The 20,016-nt window shown below is 37.0% G+C and overlaps 1 protein-coding gene across 27 annotated transcripts in view; it reads left to right on the top strand.

The window, feature by feature from the left end:
• MGA (MAX dimerization protein MGA) overlaps window positions 1-20,016 on the top strand; it is a 155,903-nt gene that overhangs the window by 128,804 nt on the left and 7,083 nt on the right. For 7 of the 27 annotated variants that reach the window (XM_014857329.3, XM_070503283.1, XM_044765097.2 and 4 more), the window contains 8 exons: window positions 1,140-1,660; window positions 3,895-4,192; window positions 5,377-5,997; window positions 9,392-9,682; window positions 9,860-11,376; window positions 14,243-14,373; window positions 16,969-17,020; window positions 19,295-19,501. In XM_014857329.3, the coding sequence (XP_014712815.2) occupies window positions 1,140-1,660; window positions 3,895-4,192; window positions 5,377-5,997; window positions 9,392-9,682; window positions 9,860-11,376; window positions 14,243-14,373; window positions 16,969-17,020; window positions 19,295-19,501 (3,638 nt within the window). Of the gene's footprint in view, window positions 1-1,139; window positions 1,661-3,894; window positions 4,193-5,376; window positions 5,998-9,391; window positions 9,683-9,859; window positions 11,377-14,242; window positions 14,374-16,968; window positions 17,021-19,294; window positions 19,502-20,016 lie in introns of those variants that run through there. The other 20 variants (XM_014857335.3, XM_014857333.3, XM_014857337.3 and 17 more) reach the window with 20 other exon arrangements.

Here is a 20,016-nt window from a genome sequence, read left to right as displayed (position 1 = left end):
GTGTTGATATGGTATGTTGTTGCAAGCGACATTTAGGATGAGGGCAGTGATTCTCTTTTTTAAATCTCTTTCCAAACCGCAGCAACATTGGCATCGTTAGCAATTGAACTTTTCCCTCTGATTCTCAATAGTTGCTACTACTGGAGAAATGCAGAGGGAGAAAGGAAGGATTATCATTGATTATCTAGCTGAGGCTACTGCCAGAATTACTATGACGAGAGGCAGTGTCTAGGGAGATACCTAATACTGCTCTATACCTGCTAGATACCTACCTGCTTCTTAAGACTTCAGACATGTAAGCCGCAGTGCTTCTCAACTTTTTTTGGTGACATGGTACACACAAAAAATGATAATGTTTCTACAGCACACTCGGGTAAGTGGAGGAAGCTGCTGGGGTGGTGGGAACCTGCCTGAGAGCACGACTACCCTGAAGGCTGAGGGGATCTGTATCCTGATATAGCCTCTAACCATGTTACATTGGTTGGGAGGCTCTTCTCTAGAAACCAAGGTGGCTAGTGAAATATACATCTAGTTAACTTGTTGCCACGAATATGAATACATGGGTGAGTTGAGTGATCTGCAGACAGTGTTGAAATGGAGCAGTCACATCCAGAGGCATGGAAGTAGTTCAGAAATATTTGCAGTAGAAACTAGAGGTAGAGTGTACCCTTTTTTATAAACCAGAACACTATCTCTTTTGCTGTTCTTTACGATTGATTCCATCCTCATATGTTACAAAGTATCTTACGTGTATCTTTGCTTTGCCTATATGAATAGCAGAACATTAAAGTATACTAGATAAACTAAACTTTGGTTATAGGTCGTGATTTGTTTGCAAGATAACACTTATGTAACAGTTATGGGTTTTTAGAGCAGTCTTAAGTGGGAGTCTCTTTTTATTAGAGAGCCCAGTCAGCAGGATAGTGAAGAACATTATAGTCTGATTCTCTGGAATCTTTCTTTTTCCTGGAAAGCTCCCAAATTATGAGAGGTAAATTACCACTAAAAGTATGTGGGAAAGGAATACTAGGCAACTGTTGAATTTCTATGACCTTGGCACTTTTCTGAGAAGGAAAATAAAAATCTTTCAAAATGCAACATAGAATCCTGTGATGCGGAAATATTTTTCAATTTCTTAGCAGAAAAGAGCTGGAAGTCTTCCTGCAATGAAGGGGAATCGTCTTCTACCTCCTATGTGCATCAAAGGTCACCTGGTGGTCCCACCAAACTGATAGAAATCATCTCAGACTGCAACTGGGAGGAGGATCGGAACAAGATTTTGAGCATCTTATCCCAGCACATCAATAGCAACATGCCACAATCACTTAAGGTGGGCAGCTTCATCATTGAGTTGGCTTCTCAGCGAAAGAGCCGGGGTGAGAAGAACCCTCCTGTTTATTCTTCTCGTGTGAAAATCTCAATGCCATCATGTCAAGACCAAGATGATATGGCTGAGAAATCTGGATCAGAGACTCCTGATGGTCCATTATCCCCTGGGAAAATGGATGATATCTCTCCTGTGCAGACAGATGCCCTGGATTCAGTGAGGGAGAGATTACATGGAGGCAAAGGTCTGCCCTTTTATGCAGGGCTTTCTCCTGCAGGGAAGCTTGTGGCCTATAAACGTAAACCCAGTTCAAGCACATCTGGGCTTATCCAGGTGAGAATTATCTTTAATCTGGATGTAGCACCTTTTTATACTTAGGTAACATTTTGATTTTTCAGAGCCCCTGTGGGCCTTATATCATTTATCCTTACACTTCCTGGGAACTGGGTAACAAAATCATTATCTCTTTTTGTAATAGGCCTAGGTTAGATGCATACCTAGAGTGTACTTTTGGCACCTTTACAAACAGAAATGTAGAGCCCTGTGTTAGCTTATAATTTTCTTCCTAGTCTTCCCAGAAAGTTGCTCCTCTTAAACTTTATTGCCTGGGCTCTCACGCTACTTTGATAACCAAGCAAGGATAGGTAGGGATTCAGTTTAGTTCTTGCCATTTTTGTTAGCACACAGCTTTCAAAACAAAACAAGGTGAAACTGATTTTAAGATAGGCAGTGTATGTTTGGAAACTTTGGGAAAATTTTTATTTAGTAAGGTGTTATTCAAATACGTAAAATTTTAAACAGTTTAGATGCAGTTTACTTATATTTTTTTCTTTATTTGAATCATTGGGTTTTTGCCAGTATAATCATTGTTGTAGGACAAATACTTCTTTGCTGTTTAGTACCTCAGGCAGGTTATATTAGTAAAATTATGCTGGCATCTAGAAAATCCTTTGGAAAGAGAAGTTCTGAATCAAAATGTAATCGTAGTCAAAAAGGTTTTTTCCTCTTGCTCAGTGACATGAAATGCACTTTTATCTCAGAGCAGCAAACATGTTAAAGTGTCTGACGTTACTGCTAAGGTTGCTTGACTTTACTAGCTTGATTGCTTCTCTGGGTTAAGGACTGTTCCATTAATAATAGGACTGATCTACTTAATTAAAACTTCTTATTACAGTTTACTCTTGGTGGTGCTATGTAACTGCTTCTGTTGGTAGTTCTTAAACTCTTAACGATGATGAGAACAGTGTTTTCTTTTTATTTCATTTATTGATTGCTATTTTGAGAGCAAAGACTTATCTGAGATCATTTCTAGTGGTACTAGATCCCCTGAAATTCAGCCATGGGTATTTGTGTTCTCCTTTCCTGTCTAGGACTCAGAAAGCCACCGTAAAATGTGAACTTGCCTAAGCAGTCAGGCTACTGTAACGTGGGCTTTGGGGAACCTGCCGGGTAGTCTTCAGAGCAAGTCCCAAAGGATCAGATGGGGTATTTGACCTAGACTTCTAGAGCCTGAAAAAACTGTATCGTAAAGTTTACTTTGGGATCACATTTTTGTGTACCAAACTTGAGGTGCAGATATTCCTGATCTGTCTGGGAATAATCATAATTTTAAGTAGCAGAGAGTAATTTTGTTTTGTGTCTTTGAAGAGAGAGTGGCTTGCTGTAGCTATTCTCCTCACCAATTCCTTATTTTATTTGGAGAAGAGGAGTTTCTCCAGTTCACTCCACCTCCTCCCCCTTTTAAATGATGGAAAGGAGGTACGGAAAAGGATGTCTTCTTTAGTCACCAGCAATATAACTTAGAGAACGTGGGTAAGAAACTTGGGAGGTTTTTGGGTTTTTCCTTTTTAAAAAACACTATCCTTTTGCCCAGGATGGGTAGTCTTATCAACTCAGGCAGTAGAGAAAAATCTTTACTTCATTCGTTGATTCACTTTCTTCTGATAGTATAGTGACTATTTCTAAAATCATGTGTTTCTACTAGCATTTTTCTTGAGCCCAAGTTTTGTCCAAGATATGAAGACGATATCTTCAAAGTTTGAGTTTTTTGAAAACTGAGGTGACTTTGTGGCTTTCTTATAATTTAAAGTAGACTCACCATATGTTTTTGAAATATTAAGGATGCTTGAAAGGACCCTTGTGAGAGGCTTTTAGTATGACTCTCTGGTCTTGTCAGAGAGATTCTGTGGAATGGTTATTCACTTTTTGCTGATGATTGTTAATAGCATAACTAGAATTGCTTATTGACAAGTAAAACAATTGGATGATTCCTTAGACTGGACTGTATCTTTCACATATCTAGGATGCAGATATGATGAGTTTCTAAGATTGTCTGTTTCCAGACTACCAAAATGAAGGAGATGAGATTAGTTTAGAATATCAGGTGACGGCATTTTTTCACCTCCTAATTACTCAGGTGATACCAAATGGAAAAAGTCAATTTCTTTTTCCCTTTAAATCTGAAAAATAGACTTTTAAAACCTTGTAAAAATGAAACCCCTGTCAAGGGAGATGAGTTAGCAAGAGAATTTTATCTTTACAGAATTTCTCTTTGCCACTTGTTTCAGGTTAATGGTAAGAGTTACCCGCAGGCTAAGTTGCTATTGGGACAGATGGGGGCATTGCATCCAGCCAATAGGCTAGCTGCTTATATCACAGGCAGGTTGCGACCCTCAGTCCTGGACCTCTCAACCCTCAGTACTGTCATCTCCAAGGTAGCATCCAATGCCAAGGTGGCTGCATCCAGGAAACCACGTACCCTGTTGCCTTCAACATCCAATTCCAAAACGGCATCCTCCTCCGGCACCACAACAAATCGCCCTGGGAAGAATCTGAAGGCATTTGTCCCAGCAAAAAGACCAATTGGTAAGTTGGACTGTATGTATGTTTTGGAAAGGCCTGTGACTTGGTGCTCGGCCAGTGGATACAGGTATGGAGGCTGTACAAATTAGAGAAATAGAGAATTTGGCATTCTTCTGATTCTTGACGTCTGTTTTGCCTGAAATTTTTGTATTTTTGGGTAACTTTTCTGATGACCTACAATACTAGATGAATCGAACTCTAGTTTTTACACTTATTTCTCCGACTTTTAGACTGGCTTTATTTATGTAGAAAAGACTCAGGTTTTTAATTTTGCTTTTAAAAAAGGAAAGACATATTCTTAAATACATTCCCTAATTTAGTATTTCTCCTATGAGGACTGGAGTTTTTGGTACCAATCATATATGTATGTTCCTTGAACTTATGAAACCAAAGAGCAGGCAAAATCAAAGTGGTTTAAGTTGGTATAGTTTTGAAGTAAAGTCTCTTGTAAAACATAAGTTTCAGGAGCATTACTTTATTCTATTCATCCCTGTTCTGTGAATGCAAACCTCTTCTGTTTAACATTTCAATGCTAGAGTCTGTAATAAATTTCCTTCTTGAAAGCATTTGTGTTTTAACATTGAGAAGTATATTCAGTTGGTTTATTGACTTCCTCTTTTTGTTGTTTCAAACATTTAGGAATAAGAGAAAGTATCAATTGCTGTGTTCTTATTCTGGTAATTCAAAGAAAAAGCAGTCCTGTCCTCCCCTCTTTTGAAAAATGTCTTTATACATTTTAGAAATACGAAAAACTTAACTATCTCCTAAGAGGACAGCAATAAAGAGATGGAGGTGCTGGGACCAAGATTAAGTGGCGGAAGCAAGTTTTAAAATTAGAATTAGGAAAAAATATCTGCTGCTTTCTTTCTTCATCTGTTTTAGATGATGAAGTTGTGTGCTACTGTATTGTCTTTTTAGTGTCCTGGCACTTTGGCTCTATTGCAGAGCCAAAAGAATTTTAGTAGGAACACGCAGTTTCAATCCCTTTCTTGTTAGAATTATAAAGTTGTGGTTTGGGTTGAAGGAAGTGTTTGATTTCTTGAGTGGAAATTGGCACATATAATACAGATAGGTAGTACCTGTAAGAAATTGACCCGGTGGTGCACAATAAATGTTGATAAACACAGTCACTAACAGGATAAAATATGAGAACTAAAGATTTTTGACCTGCAAATTTTTATTTGCAGCGGCTCGACCCTCTCCTGGTGGTGTGTTCACACAGTTTGTGATGAGTAAAGTTGGAGCCCTGCAGCAGAAGATACCTGGAGTTAGCACACCCCAACCCCTAACAGGGCCACAGAAGTTCAGTATCAGACCTTCTCCAGTAATGGTCGTCACACCTGTGGTTTCTTCTGAGCCAGTTCAGGTGTGCAGCCCTGTGACTGCTGCTGTCACTACTACCACCCCTCAAGTGTTTTTAGAGAATGTTACTGCTGTGACACCTATGACTGCTATTTCTGACGTGGGAGCTAAAGAAACTACTTCTGGTGCCACCACTGCAGGGGTTGTTGAGGTCTCTGAAACTAATACCAGCACCCCTGTAACACCTACCCAGTCTGCAGCCACTGTGAACCTTATCAAAACGACTGGGATAACTACCCCTGTGGCTTCAGTTGCTTTTCCTAAGTCTTTGGTAGCATCTCCTCCAACCATAACTCTTCCTGTTGCTTCCACTGCCTCCACCTCCATAGTCGTGGTGACCACAGCTGCATCTTCCTCCATGGTGACCACACCAACTTCATCTCTGGGCTCTGTTCCCATTATACTCTCAGGAATTGATGGGAATCCACCAGTGAGCCAGAGACCAGGTAAGGCCTAGTCGTTACTAGCTGGTTTATTGTTCAGTTGTTTCTGTAACTTGTGGTTGTGATAGGATTATAGATATATCAGGGTAACAGTGTAGGTGTTTCTGCTATAACATGATATATGTATTCCTGAAAACCTTTGCACTCTGCAAAACTGAACACTAAACATAATAGAGCTTGTGGTTAATATAGGGTTAGGACAAATCATTGAAAATCTATGCAACTTTGTAACCAGAGCACTAATAAAACCACAACTGGTACCTTGGAGATAAATTGAACAGCCTTGACAGATGGTTTAGTGGGACTGGAGATTTCCTCAGGAGATTGAAAATACCCAAAAACATTAGAATGGAAATGCTGGCTGAAGGTTACTAAAATAATGTAGAAGGGAGTGGAGCTCTGAACCAGTGGAGCAGCTGGTTAAGTGGGCAGAGGAGGAAGTGCAACCTGCTGTGTGCTGAGAGCTAGGGTGTACATCTCTGAGGAGGGAACCCAAATGTAGATGCTCCCTTTTTTTCCGGGGAGGGGGGTGCTTTTAAATTAAAAAAATAGATCAGAGGGCTTTTACAGTGCAGCCAAGCTGAGGGCTTTTTTTCCTGTCTCCTTGCTGAAGATTAAAAGTCTAGGTCCTCTTGCCTAGGAAAAATCATTTGTGAATCAACTCAGCTCCCATGCACTACTGACATTATCCTCCTACTCAATTATTATATATGAACTGATTGAAATAAAAATAAGGAAGCATATTTCTTTGTTTAGGACTCTGATTTTTTATATGTTTATCAAATTTTAATTGAAATTAAAATTTTTCTCTTGTTGGCTTAGGTTAAGTGAATTTAAAATAGGAATATCCTACACTTTGGTAATTTTTACATTCTCATTTGACCAGCTAAGGTAAATGGTTCTCTTGGTGTACTCAGAGAGGGATTGCTGTAGAAAAGAGTGAGAGACTTTGCAGGGTTTAGGGGGAAATAAATAGCCAACAGCAATTCTGTTTTTGTTACTGATATTTATCCTGCTACATATTTGTGCCTTTAGTGGTATGATCCAAATCCCTGTTGATAATTTAGGGAAGAAGTGATTTGGGAATTAGTTTATAAGTTGAAAGGAAAAGTGAATCCCAGTATTAAATTTGTTGTCTTCTGCTTCTCCCCATAAATAAAAACATAGAAAAAATGGTTAGTTTAATGAGTAATTTCGGAAGTGAGATCATTGTTGATGAAGCTGTTTTCATTTCCTATCGAATCTCAAGGTTCATATCTTGTCATATTTTAACTGGTTGTGTTTTCTAAACCATTTGCATTCCAATCTTTCTTTATATTTTTAGTTCTATTGTGAAACAAAAGTAGTCTGGCTTTTTATAGTTCTTTGGTTTTTTGTTTTGTTTGTTTGTTTGTTTGTGAGGAAGATTAGCCCTGAGCTGACATCTGCTGCTAATCATCCTCTTTTTGCTCAGGAAGACTGGCCCTGAGCTAACATCCGTGCCCATCTTCCTCTACTTTCTCTGTGGGACGCCTGCCACAGCATGGTTTGACAGGTGGTGCTGGGTCTGCACCCGGGATCCGAACCGGCAAACCCCGGGCAGCCAAAGTGGAATGTGCAAACTTAACCGCTGTGCCGCCCAGCTGGCCCCTTTGTAGTTCTTTGGAAGCAGTAATAATAAATATTAAATTCTAGCCAGCTACTAGATGTTCTTAGCATGTGGCTTGTTCTCTGTTAATGAAGAAAGCTAGAAAATGTTCGCATAATATTAAAGACATCAAAGACTGGTACTTTCTTCTGTATATAATCCAAAGATTAAAATTGAAAAGGGAATTACTTTCTCACAGTGTGATATTCGGTGTTATTCTATATCCGTATATCACCTAAAAGTATCTTCTCTAATACCACTTGAGGAAATACTAATGTTAACAAATTTTCTTGTTTGCTCTTTTATAAGTGGAGTTGAGTCAGATAACTGCTAATTCTAAGGAATTGTGGGTAATTTTGTTCTGGGTTCATAAAGAGGATCCCAACTCAGGCACTTAGACATCTGTGACATTTTCATTTGACTTTCCTTATTTTTCTCTTTCCCCCTCTTCCCCATTTCAGTAAATACATGTTTAGTGTGTGTATTAAAGGCTGCTTTCTTTCTCTGAATTGCAGTAATTTGTTTTTGAATCACTTTCTAAAACTTAATTTGCATAGAAATGTTCAGGAAATTAAGTATGCTTTAATGTATTTCTTAATTGACGTAAGATAGATGAATGGTTTTTGTTTAAACTGCACTCTGTTTTTTTCATGAACAAGTTTGTCTTTGTGTTTTGTTTCATTTTCAAGAGTAATTAGGAGCTCTACATGTTAGGAGCATGACCTTCTTTTAGAAATTTGGTACGTTTTTGTGGGCAGAGTGCTTACCTGATAGGATATTACACGTTAAGCTAAAATCTTTGTTTCATTTGGTTTGTTGATTTTGTGCCAAACTAATGAAAAGTTTTATTTATTAGTAATTTTAAATAAGTTCACTAATTTGAATGGTAATGTTAGACTAGTTTCATTTATGCTTACTATTATCATTATTCCTACCTCTTTATCCCCCTGGCCAAAAATAGATCTGTGGATTACTCATATTATTTTTTCCCAGATCTTTAGTATTTCTAAGTACCTCTTCTAGACGTTAAATTGCATCTTTAGCTACTATTAATGGTTTGAAATCTCTTTTAATTCACATCTTCTCCATTAAATTTCTGCTTTTTCTGTTTGTTTTAAAACTATCTTTTGCCTCTTCTTAACCAGGCTTTATTTCCCTACTTCTTTGATGTCTCTTTATTTGTTCCATTTTGGGGGGGGGGTGGTATGTACTTTTTCTTTTTCTTTTGAAAAATAATTTCCACAAAGCAAAGACACTTTGCTTATTTGTCAGTGAATTTTAAAAGCCAAGAAGTTTTTAATACCTTGTGGTTTTTAGTCTTTGGCTTTATCTTACTTGAGTATGACCTGTGAAACTAAGTCATAAGTCTAGTTAAGTGTTAACAGCCTGAATTTTAAAGTTGAAGAATAGAATTTTATCATGAATGATCTCTTTAACTTTCATGAGAATCCAAATTTAGAAGCCTGCCCAAGTTTTTCATTAGGCAGAAGCGTTATCTCTTTAAAGGTGCCTCTTGACAACTGATGCTTTCTTTTTTTACCATTCCAAATGTAAGGCCCTGCAATGTCTGGTTAATACTTAGGTTTAAGATAAATTGTTCTCAGCCGTAGTACTATTAAGTAGTGTCTAATAGAGGTATAGGATTTCACCAACTTTATAATTCAAATTGGAAATTATTTGTAGCATGGTCAGATCCTATGTCATAATAATTTTTTCCTATATATGTTAAAGGGAAATTCTAATACTATGTTTCCATTTCCTGTTTTTCAGAAAATGCCCCTCAGATTCCAGTGGCTACTTCACAGGTCTCTCCTAACACAGTGAAACGTCCTGGACCTCGATTGTTGTTGATTCCAGTGCAGCAGGGTTCTCCTACTCTTAGACCTGTCCCAAACACACAACTTCAGGGGCATCGGATGGTCTTGCAGCCTGTTAGGAGCCCAAGTGGAATGAACCTATTCAGGCACCCTAATGGTCAGATTGTCCAGCTCCTCCCTTTGCATCAGCTTCGAGGCTCTAATACCCAGCCCAACTTACAGCCTGTCGTGTTTCGGAACCCAGGTATAAAATTGGAGATCTTTCTGATGAGTTTTCTTTTGTTGAATCATTTGGCCATATGGTATGTTAATACACCAGGATTGGTTTTATTAGTCTCTGAGTCATATTCCAAGAAGAAAAGCATACCTTGGAAGTCTTGATATAGGCAATGGTGATTTAAAATTTTCTTTTTCTTGCCAGGGTCTGTGATGGGAATCCGGTTACCCACTCCTTCCAAACCTTCAGAGACTCCACCATCTTCTGCTTCATCCTCTGCTTTCTCTGTTATGAATCCTGTAATTCAGGCTGTTGGTTCTTCTCCAGCAGTGAATGTTATCACTCAGGCACCATCATTGCTTTCTTCTGGACCTAGTTTTGTGTCTCAGTCTGGTACATTGACCCTTAGGATTTCCCCTCCTGAACCACAAAGCTTTGCAAGTAAAACAGGCTCTGAAACCAAAATAACCTACAGCTCAGGAGGGCAGCCTGTTGGTACAGCCAGTCTTATTCCTCTCCAGTCTGGAAGTTTTGCCTTGTTGCAGCTCCCAGGACAAAAACCTGTTCCCAGCTCCATTCTTCAACATGTTGCTTCTCTTCAGATGAAGAGAGAATCTCAGAATGCAGACCAGAAAGATGAAACATGCTTTTTAAAAAGAGAGCAGGAGGCTAAGAAGGCCCTACAGTCAGAAGGAGGCGCTATAGACTCTGAGACTAATATAATAAAGCAAAACTCAGGAGCTCCTGCCTCTGAAGAAATCCTGAATGATTCCTTGGAAGATGAGGGTGATCATTTAGATGAAGAATCTCTTATAGAAGAAGATCCTGCAACTGTTAAACCTTCTGAGCACTCCTGTATCAGTGGGTCACACATAGGTGAAGACTATAAAGATACTGATGAAGAGTATGGGATTAGGAATCATAACAGTTCTAAAGAAAAACTGACTGTTCTAGAAGTTAAGACCATTTCTGAAAAAGCTAGTGATATGACAGTCCAAAGTGTAAGTAATGTACAGTTTAAAAAACCTGGTGGTGTGAAAATGGAACTGCAGAAAGGATTGGTTGATCCAGAGGAAAAATCAAATGAATTTCCAGTCATCTCTAAGGAAGAAAGTAAACTTGAATTATCAGGGAGCACCGTTGTAGAGCAGCAATCTAATCTACAGCCAGAGGCCAAGGAGAAGGGATGTGGAGACTCTCTGGAGAAGGACAGTATTAGGGAGAGATGGAGAAAACACTTGAAGGGCCCTTTGACCGAGAAGTGTGTCGGAACTTCACAAGAATGCAAGGAGGAGGCAGATGAGCAGCTAATTAAAGAAACAAAGACTTGTCCAGAAAATTCAGATGTGTTTCAACAAGAACAAGGCATCTCTGATTTACTTGGAAAAAATGGAACTACTGAGAATACCAGAATTTTAAAAACTGAATGTGATTCTTGGAGTAGGATTTCTAGTCCTGCAGCCTTCTCCGTTGTTCCCAAGAGAGCTCCAAAAGGGAGCAGAGGGGAAGGACATTTTCAAGGTCACTTAATGCTGTCAGGAGAACACATACAACCAAAGCAAGAGAAGAAGGGTGGGAGAAGCAGTGCTGACTTCGCTGTTTTGGATCTGGAAGAGGAGGATGAGGAAGATGAGAATGACAAAACCGATGATTCTATTGATGAGATTGTGGATGTTGTTTCTGACTACCAGAGTGAGGAGGTTGATGATGTAGAAAAAGTGGTGAGCCCATTTTTGTTGTGACTGAACCCTCAAGGATTTAAATGATTTATTAGAGACAGTAGCTTTTCCAGAAGATCACTAATACCTGATGCATTCAATTGGATGCCTAGGTTTAGATCATGATTAAATGACTTTGTAGTTTTTAGGCAGTGTCAGTCATGTAACATTTATTGAGCTTATATTGTTCTTTGAGACTTATCTGATATTAAGGAAGGCGGGCTGAAGCCTCTAGGGGGATAGATGCTTGAGAGTCCCTATCAAGTTAGATTTAAAAAAAGAAATCCTGAGACCACTGCTCCCAATTGATCTCAGTTAGTTTCTTTGACATTGTCTATACGAAGTGATTGTAGCTTATTTGGTAGATATATAAGAACAGAGAATGAATGACCTTAGAACTGAAAGAGAACTTGCCTACCTGCATTTAGAGAAAGATTTTTATTTTTGGAGAAAAATGGAAAATACTATTTAATATTTTAATATAACCCTTCTTTAAGTTGCTTCTTAATTATCTGCTAAAATTAAATAGTTTCTAGAATTTATATTCTGAACTTTGATCATCTTTTGTAAAATTTATTTATTATAATTTTATTTATTTTATAATTTATTTATTTTTATAATAAATATAATTTTTATAATTTATTTATTTTGTTTTTCTGAAGCCAATTTTGTAGACTTCCTATTTAGGGTTTTGTTTACTGAACTGAGTAACTGAGAGTCAGGTATGATACAGCGCAGGAGTTGGACAAACTTTTTCTGTAAATGGCCAGATTGTAAATATTTTACACTTTGCAGGCTAGATGGCGTGCTATTGCAACTACTCAATTGCTGTTGTAGTGTGAAGGCATCAGTAAACAGCAGTAAGTGAATGAGTGTGACTGTGTTCCAGTAAAATTTTATTTACAGAAACAGGTGGCAGGCTGTGATTTGCTGACCCCTGACATGGGATCTGATGTAAAACATAAGATTATAGCCAGCTGTCTGTGAGGTGTCCTGAAATCTAAACTGTGTCCTTCTCTTCGGGAGCAGATAATATGGCTCTCTGCACAGATTGTCATGCAATTGGTTGTTTAGAATCTTACTTGAGATTCATTCAGCCTCTGTGTTACCTGCTCCTTCTCTGTTAATCCCCATCTGCCTTATGAGGATAAAATACAACAAAAAGATTAGTATTTTAAAACTCTAAAATGTTTAAATATTTTAATGTTCCTGTGTTGGTTATTTCTGTACCTCAGTTGTCTCATTTGTAAAATGAGGATCTAGCCTTACAATTGGATGATTCAATATGTATTTGCCTTATATTCTATCTATAGCATAATCCTTTTGGAGGATAGATGTCTCTAGGTAGCTGAAGAATCTGAATTCATTGAGCTTAGGATTTAGATTGCAGATCATCTTGTGCCTTTTGTAGAGTCTCCCATTGTAAGTCAGCCAGAGTAAGCATCAGACCAAAAACAGTCCAACTTGAAAACCAGTGAAAACTATTGCTATCAGTAGAACTGACTTAATAGAACCTTTAAAGTGTCTTCATCATACAGGGTGGCATTGCTTGAATTTCCTAATAGGAAATCTGACATACAGGGTATACTGACTTTTTTTAAAGTAAGGCTGTTATATTCAGTGATCTCTTAAATCTAAATTCTACATTGTCTTTATATACATATCCAACACCTATGATACCTTTATGCTTGTGGATTAGCATTATGTTGGAATAATATAAGGAAAGTTGTGAGTAGCATCTTTTAATTTAAATCTTCCACTGTGCAATTTGTTGGATATTATTTACAAAGCCTGCAGTTAAAGCCATGCAGTAGGCAGACGTTCTTCAGTTTAAATATTGTAGAGCATCTATCTGTATTACTATTCATACTCTTGAGATTCTGTTGATTTAGCTTCCTAGAGTTAATTTTGATATACATTGTTTAAATTTAATATACGTTGTTTAAATTGTGCTTAAATTGGGGAACATAAAGGATGGCTTGCATTTAGTGTCTGTCAGCTTTATGGAGCCTATAATTTGGGGGTAAGTAATTTTTCCAACAAGTTTAAACATAGGATTAATAAGGTGATTGGGATGCCTCATTTTGAGTTGTGCGCCTCTAGTATACTACAATTATAGATAATATATTCCCTGTTTAGTTTCTGGCGTACTAAACACTACTTTTAAAGGTGGACTTAAAAATATCTTCATATCCCATAATCCAAATATTCTACTGTTACATAAAATACACAATGAGTTTCTACGACAGGTGCTCAATAAATGCTTACTGATTGACTCCTCTTTTGGTATAATCAAGTACAGCAAGCCTGGACTTCTTTCGATACCCCAAATTCTTCAAAAGTTCTCATTCTATGGGATTGAGAGTCTTAGAATATAGCCCAGACAGCCTTGTATTTCCATATCTGCCTCGAATATTTTTTGTGGGTGTCTGATAGGGGATTAGCCATGAAGCACTCTAAAAATAGAACCTGCATTTTTCTCCTTTTCACCTTCCCACTCACCAAATTTTATTTTACTGCTATTTAATCTTAAGATTTATGCAGCTTTAATACATCCATACCTGAATTTTGTCCACTAGAAATAACACTAAATCAACAATACAGCCCTTTGAGGACTCTATTCAGTCTAATGATGTCTGTTTAATAGATATCTGTAATTTATAATGTAGTTCTTGGTGGTTAGCTCTAATCATATGTTGTCTTTATGACTTAATTTGTTAATTATAAGGAGGAATTTAGGATTACCAATACTCATGGTGTAAGATCAATGTTTGGCACTGGTTAGTTTTATAAGGGGAGCATTCGGTTGAAAAGTCTAGGTGTGCTTGCTTCTCAAAACTTTATTTACTCTTGGAATGCTGTATTTCAGAATAACTGTGTAGAATACATTGAAGATGATGAGGAGCAGGTGGACATTGAGACTGTGGAAGAGCTCTCCGAGGAAATTAATGTTGCCCACATAAAGACCACAGCTGCCCACACACAGACTTTCAAACAGCCGTAAGTCTTATTTCTCTTTTGATTGTTGTTGTTGTTTTATGACCATAAACAAACTAAATGTTCTGTTTTGGAGTTCTGCGTAATCGACCTGGTTCCTTTATTCTCTAGTTTTTTTCTCATCAGTAGATAAGAAGAGAAGCTGGAATTTAGAGGTAATTAACTTGGCTTGGTTATTTCTAGAAGACAGTTTATAAATGTAAATAACATACGCTTTTGGAGCCTGACATATTGGTTAAAATACTAGTTTTGCTAGTTTGTAGCTATTTAACCTTGGGCAAGTCTTTAATCTCTGAATCCTAGATTCTTTACCTATGAAATGAGAAAAAAGGCCCTAGTTGAAGTGTTCAGTGAGATAGTGTGTGCACCTAGCATACCTGACATAAGTGGATGACTCAACAAAGCTTAGTTCCTTTATCTTTTAAGAATAAGGCATTAGGGGCCGGCCCGGTGGTACAGCGGTTAAGTTCACACGTTCCGCTTCTTGGAGGCCCGGGGTTCGCTGGTTTGGATCCCCAGTGCGGACATGGCACCGCTTGGCAAAAGCCATGCTGTGGTAGGCGTCCCACATATAAAGTGGAGGAAGATCAGCCTGGCTGTTAGCTCAGGGCCGGTCTTCCTTGGCAAAAAGAGGAGGATTGGCAGTTGTTAGCTCAGGGCTAATCTTCCTCAAAAAAAAAAAAAAAAAAAAAGAATAAGGCATTAAATTCTAAATTTGGTTACTTTACTAGTTGAACAGGTAAGATGCAGTTAGGAAAATTTTCCTACCTCTTAAGTAGATGATGAGATGAAAATATATAGGGCATGGTGACTCGCTCAGGAAAACTTATTCCATTTTCTGTTTTAGTAAGTCTTGTATTGATTAAAGATTAAGGTGTGAGAGACAGAAGGGAAAGAAGGTATGGGTTCTTATTTTGTACTAGATATTCTGCTTTTCCTGTTATCTCATTAACCACCATGTAAAGTAGCAATGAGTTGAGAAAGAGTAATTCTTCATCCCTAGTGATGCTGAGAAGGTCTCAGGAGCAAGAACTAGGCCTAGTAGTTTTCTTCACTTCAGAGCTGTTTGGAGGCTACTTCAGTTGCCTACTGGTTAAGGTTGAAAGAATTTAAATATCTTAAAAACTTAATTAGACTTAAGTTCCATGGTATTGAAGGATACAAATTCTGTATACTGAAATCAAGTTCCTAAACAATAGGAACAAACAAAAAATGTAATATAAAAAATGCCATTTACAATAATAATAGAAAAAAGCTGTTTGGGACTATTAACAAAAACTGTGCAAGGCTTTTATAAAATGTTATTGAAACACATTGAAGAAGAATTCGATAAATGGAGAGATACCATGTTAATGGACTGGAATAATAAAGGGCCAAGAATAACTGACACACACAGCACAAACTGTAAAAGAACAGATTGTTAAAAATTTTTTAATTTCTATTTATGAGAACACCATGAAAACAGTGAAGAGGCAAATTCAGACTGTAAGGAAAATATTTGCAATACATGTTTGACAAAGGAGTAGTATCGAGGATATAAAATAACTGTTACAAGTCAATAAGAAAAAGGTGATCCAGTAGAAAAGTAAGTAGTGGATATCACAGGCAATTCACAGAAGAGGAAACCTGGATGGCCAGTGAACACATGCACATTTGTTCAGCCTCACACATAGTTAGGGAAATACACCTTAAAACAACAATGACTTCACCAATTCACACCCATAAGACTGACAGAAATTGAGATTTCTGTTAGTAGTTATCCAGTTGTGGAGCAGTAGGAACATACTACAAGTGGGAGTATAAATTGCTATAACCACTTTGGAGAGCAGTGTGATGTTACTAAAGTTGAAGATGTGCCTGTCTTTCTTCCACCCGGCATCCCGCACCCTAGAAACAATTTCACATGTGTACAGGGGGTCATGTCTGGGACTATCCATTGCAACATTGTTTGCCATTATGAAAATTTGGAAACAACCTAAATTCTAACATTCTGAAAAAGTAAGTTTTGGAAAATTCACACTTTGGAATACTGTATAGCAGTTAAAATGATTGAACTCGAACTATATTTATCAACGTATGTCAGATGTAACTTGAGTGAAACAAATCAGTTGAAGAAAGATACACTATAATATATAATGTTTAAAATGCTACATGGTATTTTCTGTTTAGGGATACATCATACATTCTAGTAAAATAGTGATGATGTGCCTGGTAAACGCACTTATGAGAAGGAAGGAAGAAAAGACATGTCGTTGAGTAGGCTGCACATAGGATCTCTTACATTTTTGAGATGTTTTATTTATCAAGCTGAGTGGGTAGTTACATGGATATTCATCATATATTTGTTTATACAGTTTTGTATGTCTGACCTATTTCATGATTGAAAAAGTAATTTGTAGTTTAGGGACTATTTGGACGCTTTTCTTAGAGAAAAAAAGTATACTGTTGAATAAATCGTCTTATCACATATTGGACCTTGGAGAAAAGAAGCTAGTTACACTTTAGACAATTTGGGATGGTTTGCTTTAATATAGCTGTGAAATAGGTCTTAGATTATTGAATTTCAGTAAGATATTGGAAAATGCTGTCTTTCTCTAGGTGCCGAACCCATATCTCTGCAGATGAAAAAGCGGCTGAAAAGAGTCGAAAGGTATTTACGATATATTTAATGATAATTACTCACTTAAAATTGATAAATTTGTCTTCAGGTTAAAACATTAGCAATATTAGCTATGACTTTTTTCAGGGCTATTTTTCCCAGTGAGTTAATAATCAGCTTTTTTTCCTTATTATACTGTTAATACTTTTTTTTCCTCTTAATTCTGTACAATCCCGAGAAGATAGAATAATTTAGAGGAATTAAAATGGGTATGGAGTGTATGAAAATTGATGTGCTTATTTGAAAACTAATCCTATAATGTAATGATGTGATGTAAACAAGCTGGCATTCTTCTTTGTCTAGGCTCATGATTGTCGGTGACCTAGAAAATTAATTACTTTCTGAAATGATGGCTAGTAATTCAAGGAGCCATGAAATTATAAACCTTCTTTGATTTTCTTAATGTATTCCATGCATGATAATCACGGTACCATAATTAAGCAAGGTTTTCTCTTTATCCTTACTAACTTAAGAATGGAAGAGAGTCTAGTTGTTTAAACCATTTTCGACTTGTTATTCTGTCTTCTTAATTTAAGAGATAAAGACAATGATGGAGATTGGGTTGAGGTAGAAGGTGGTATTCAGGTCCTTTCAAAAACCACTGGGCAATTAGTTTGGGTTTGGTCTGGTTATGGGGATCATATGATACATATTTGTGTGTATCACTATATTTAATTTTTTTCATCATAAAACATTTTTCAGACATAGGAATTTTCAGAATAGCTTATTTATACAATCCATTGTTTTGTACCCTAATTAGGACGTGCAAATTATTTGTAGTGTCTTGCTATATTTAAACTTTGTGTTAATTTTCTATCTTCTTGTATCTTTTCTTCTCCTATGCTATACTAATGCACAATGAATTAAACTTTAGAAAGAACCTGAGTTTATATTAGAGTTTTCAGGTATTGTCAGGGTTATAATAAAGGCAGACAGTGGCAGAAAAAAAGAAAGACAATTAGAGATATCAGAAGGGGAAAAACACAAAACCAAAAAACTGCGGAGGACAGGAAATACAATTATTGCTCACTTTATGAATAGTATTCATGTTGTCATAATAGGGTAGTCACTGTTTGATTTTTTAAAACTTTTATAACCTATGAATAAAATATGGAAGACTTAATTTAAGTCTTGAAAAAAATGTGTAAGTACAAATGACAAATTGTGAGGTGAAAGAGGGAAGAAGAAATAAAGGGAAGGATATAAGTGGGCATCCTCATTTTACAAAGAGATACTGTCTGTTGTTGATGAAATGAGAAATTGAGATAGAATTATATTCAAGTTGCAAAGGGATCAATAGAAGAACTAAAATTAATGATCTCTATTAGGAAGATGGGATGGTGAGATGTAAGAGAGTAGTATGAGTTAAATCATCATCTGCGTAGCAGGGCATAAATAGATAGCATTGAAAATTGAAAAGCAGCTTATATTGCTGTTTTTTATTTAGGATATATATTTAAGAGCCAGAAACAGCCACTAAAAGAATCAAAAAGTGGTTGTTTCTAAGGATCCAGGTACAGGTGCAGGGCTTTTCATTGTAAGTTCTTTAAATGTTTATATTTAAAACTCTATATGCCTCTATTACTTCTTTGTAGTAAATAACTTTAAAAATTGAAATAGAATAAATAAGAGAGAAAGGAAGCCTAAGGCGTCCTGAAAGTCAAGGAAGACTTTCCTGAAAAATGCAAAGTTTGAGTTTTAAATGTTAAGTTATGGAGGATAGGGTGGGAGGGATAGGTGCAGGCAATAACCAGTGTAATGGCAGGGAGGTGTGAGGTTGCAGTGTGTTTTGGAAACTTCTAGCACTCTGGAATGGTTGGAGAAAACAGTCATTTAGGAAGAGTGGCAGTTGATCCTTTACCAATTTGTAAAGGGTCTTATAGTATTTAAGAAAAAAATTTTAAACGTTTTACACCAATCAAAATTTTGTCAGTTTTTTTCATGTAATTTGTGTCATGAAAACAAGTTTTAATAATAATAAATTATATGGATAAGCCTTTATAGATCCCTTCCCCTCAGATTCTTCTCATTTGAGAACCACTGAAATTGGAGCAGGGAAGTGCTATCACAATAGCATGTATTAGGATTTACACTGTGGAAGTTAGATTTGGAGGAGGATGGACTGGTAGTAAGATTACCAATTAAGAGTCTCTTATAGTAGTCTGGACAGAAGATAGTAGGTGTCTGATATAGTACCATTTGGGATGGAAGGAAGAGGGCAGGTACATGTGAAAATATTTAGGTGGCAATCTTTTATTTGGACAGGCTCCACCTATTCCTCTAAAACTGAAGCCTGATTACTGGAGTGAAAAGCTACAGAAAGAAGCAGAAGCTTTTGCTTATTATCGCCGAACACACACTGCCAATGAGCGGCGCCGGCGTGGTGAAATGAGGGATCTCTTTGAGAAATTGAAGATCACATTGGGATTACTTCATTCTTCCAAGGTTTCCAAAAGTCTCATTCTCACTAGGGTAAGTGTTCTGTGTAAATGACAAATAAGAACTTGAGTAAGAGAATCTTCTAGAGGTACTATGAGAAAGAGAATCCGTTACCAAATGAGGGAGATTGAAATAGAGCTTGTATTTAACATTTGAATGTGGACCTAGGGAGTGCTCAATAAATCCCGTAGGGGGAAAATCCCGTTGAGTCAGAGTAGCTTTTCACTGGAAGTCAAATTCTTCACTGGCTGAGCTATCCTTCCTTCAAATAAAGTCAGAAACTCTGGTAAGCTCTGTTTAGCATAATCTCTTTACATTGGTATTCTCCATAGCACTTAGAAGAGTTTATCACAGTGAAAAGTGCAACATAAGTGATATTTTAACACACTTCTCAACAGTTGACAGTCATTTTAAAAGAAAACCTGAAATTTTCAAGCCAGCAGAAGTTTTAACTTTGCATGTAGAATATCTAAGATAATTTCATTTAAATTGCTTTTAAGTAGAAATTGGAGGAGTCCAAGGCAAGCATTCCTGTCCCTCCAGGGTAA

The sequence above is a fragment of the Equus asinus genome, chromosome 2, assembly GCF_041296235.1.
Source record: "Equus asinus isolate D_3611 breed Donkey chromosome 2, EquAss-T2T_v2, whole genome shotgun sequence".
NCBI lineage: Eukaryota > Metazoa > Chordata > Mammalia > Perissodactyla > Equidae > Equus > Equus asinus.
The sequence above is the reverse complement of the archived record's forward strand: the minus strand, read 5'-3'. Positions and strand labels throughout refer to the sequence as shown.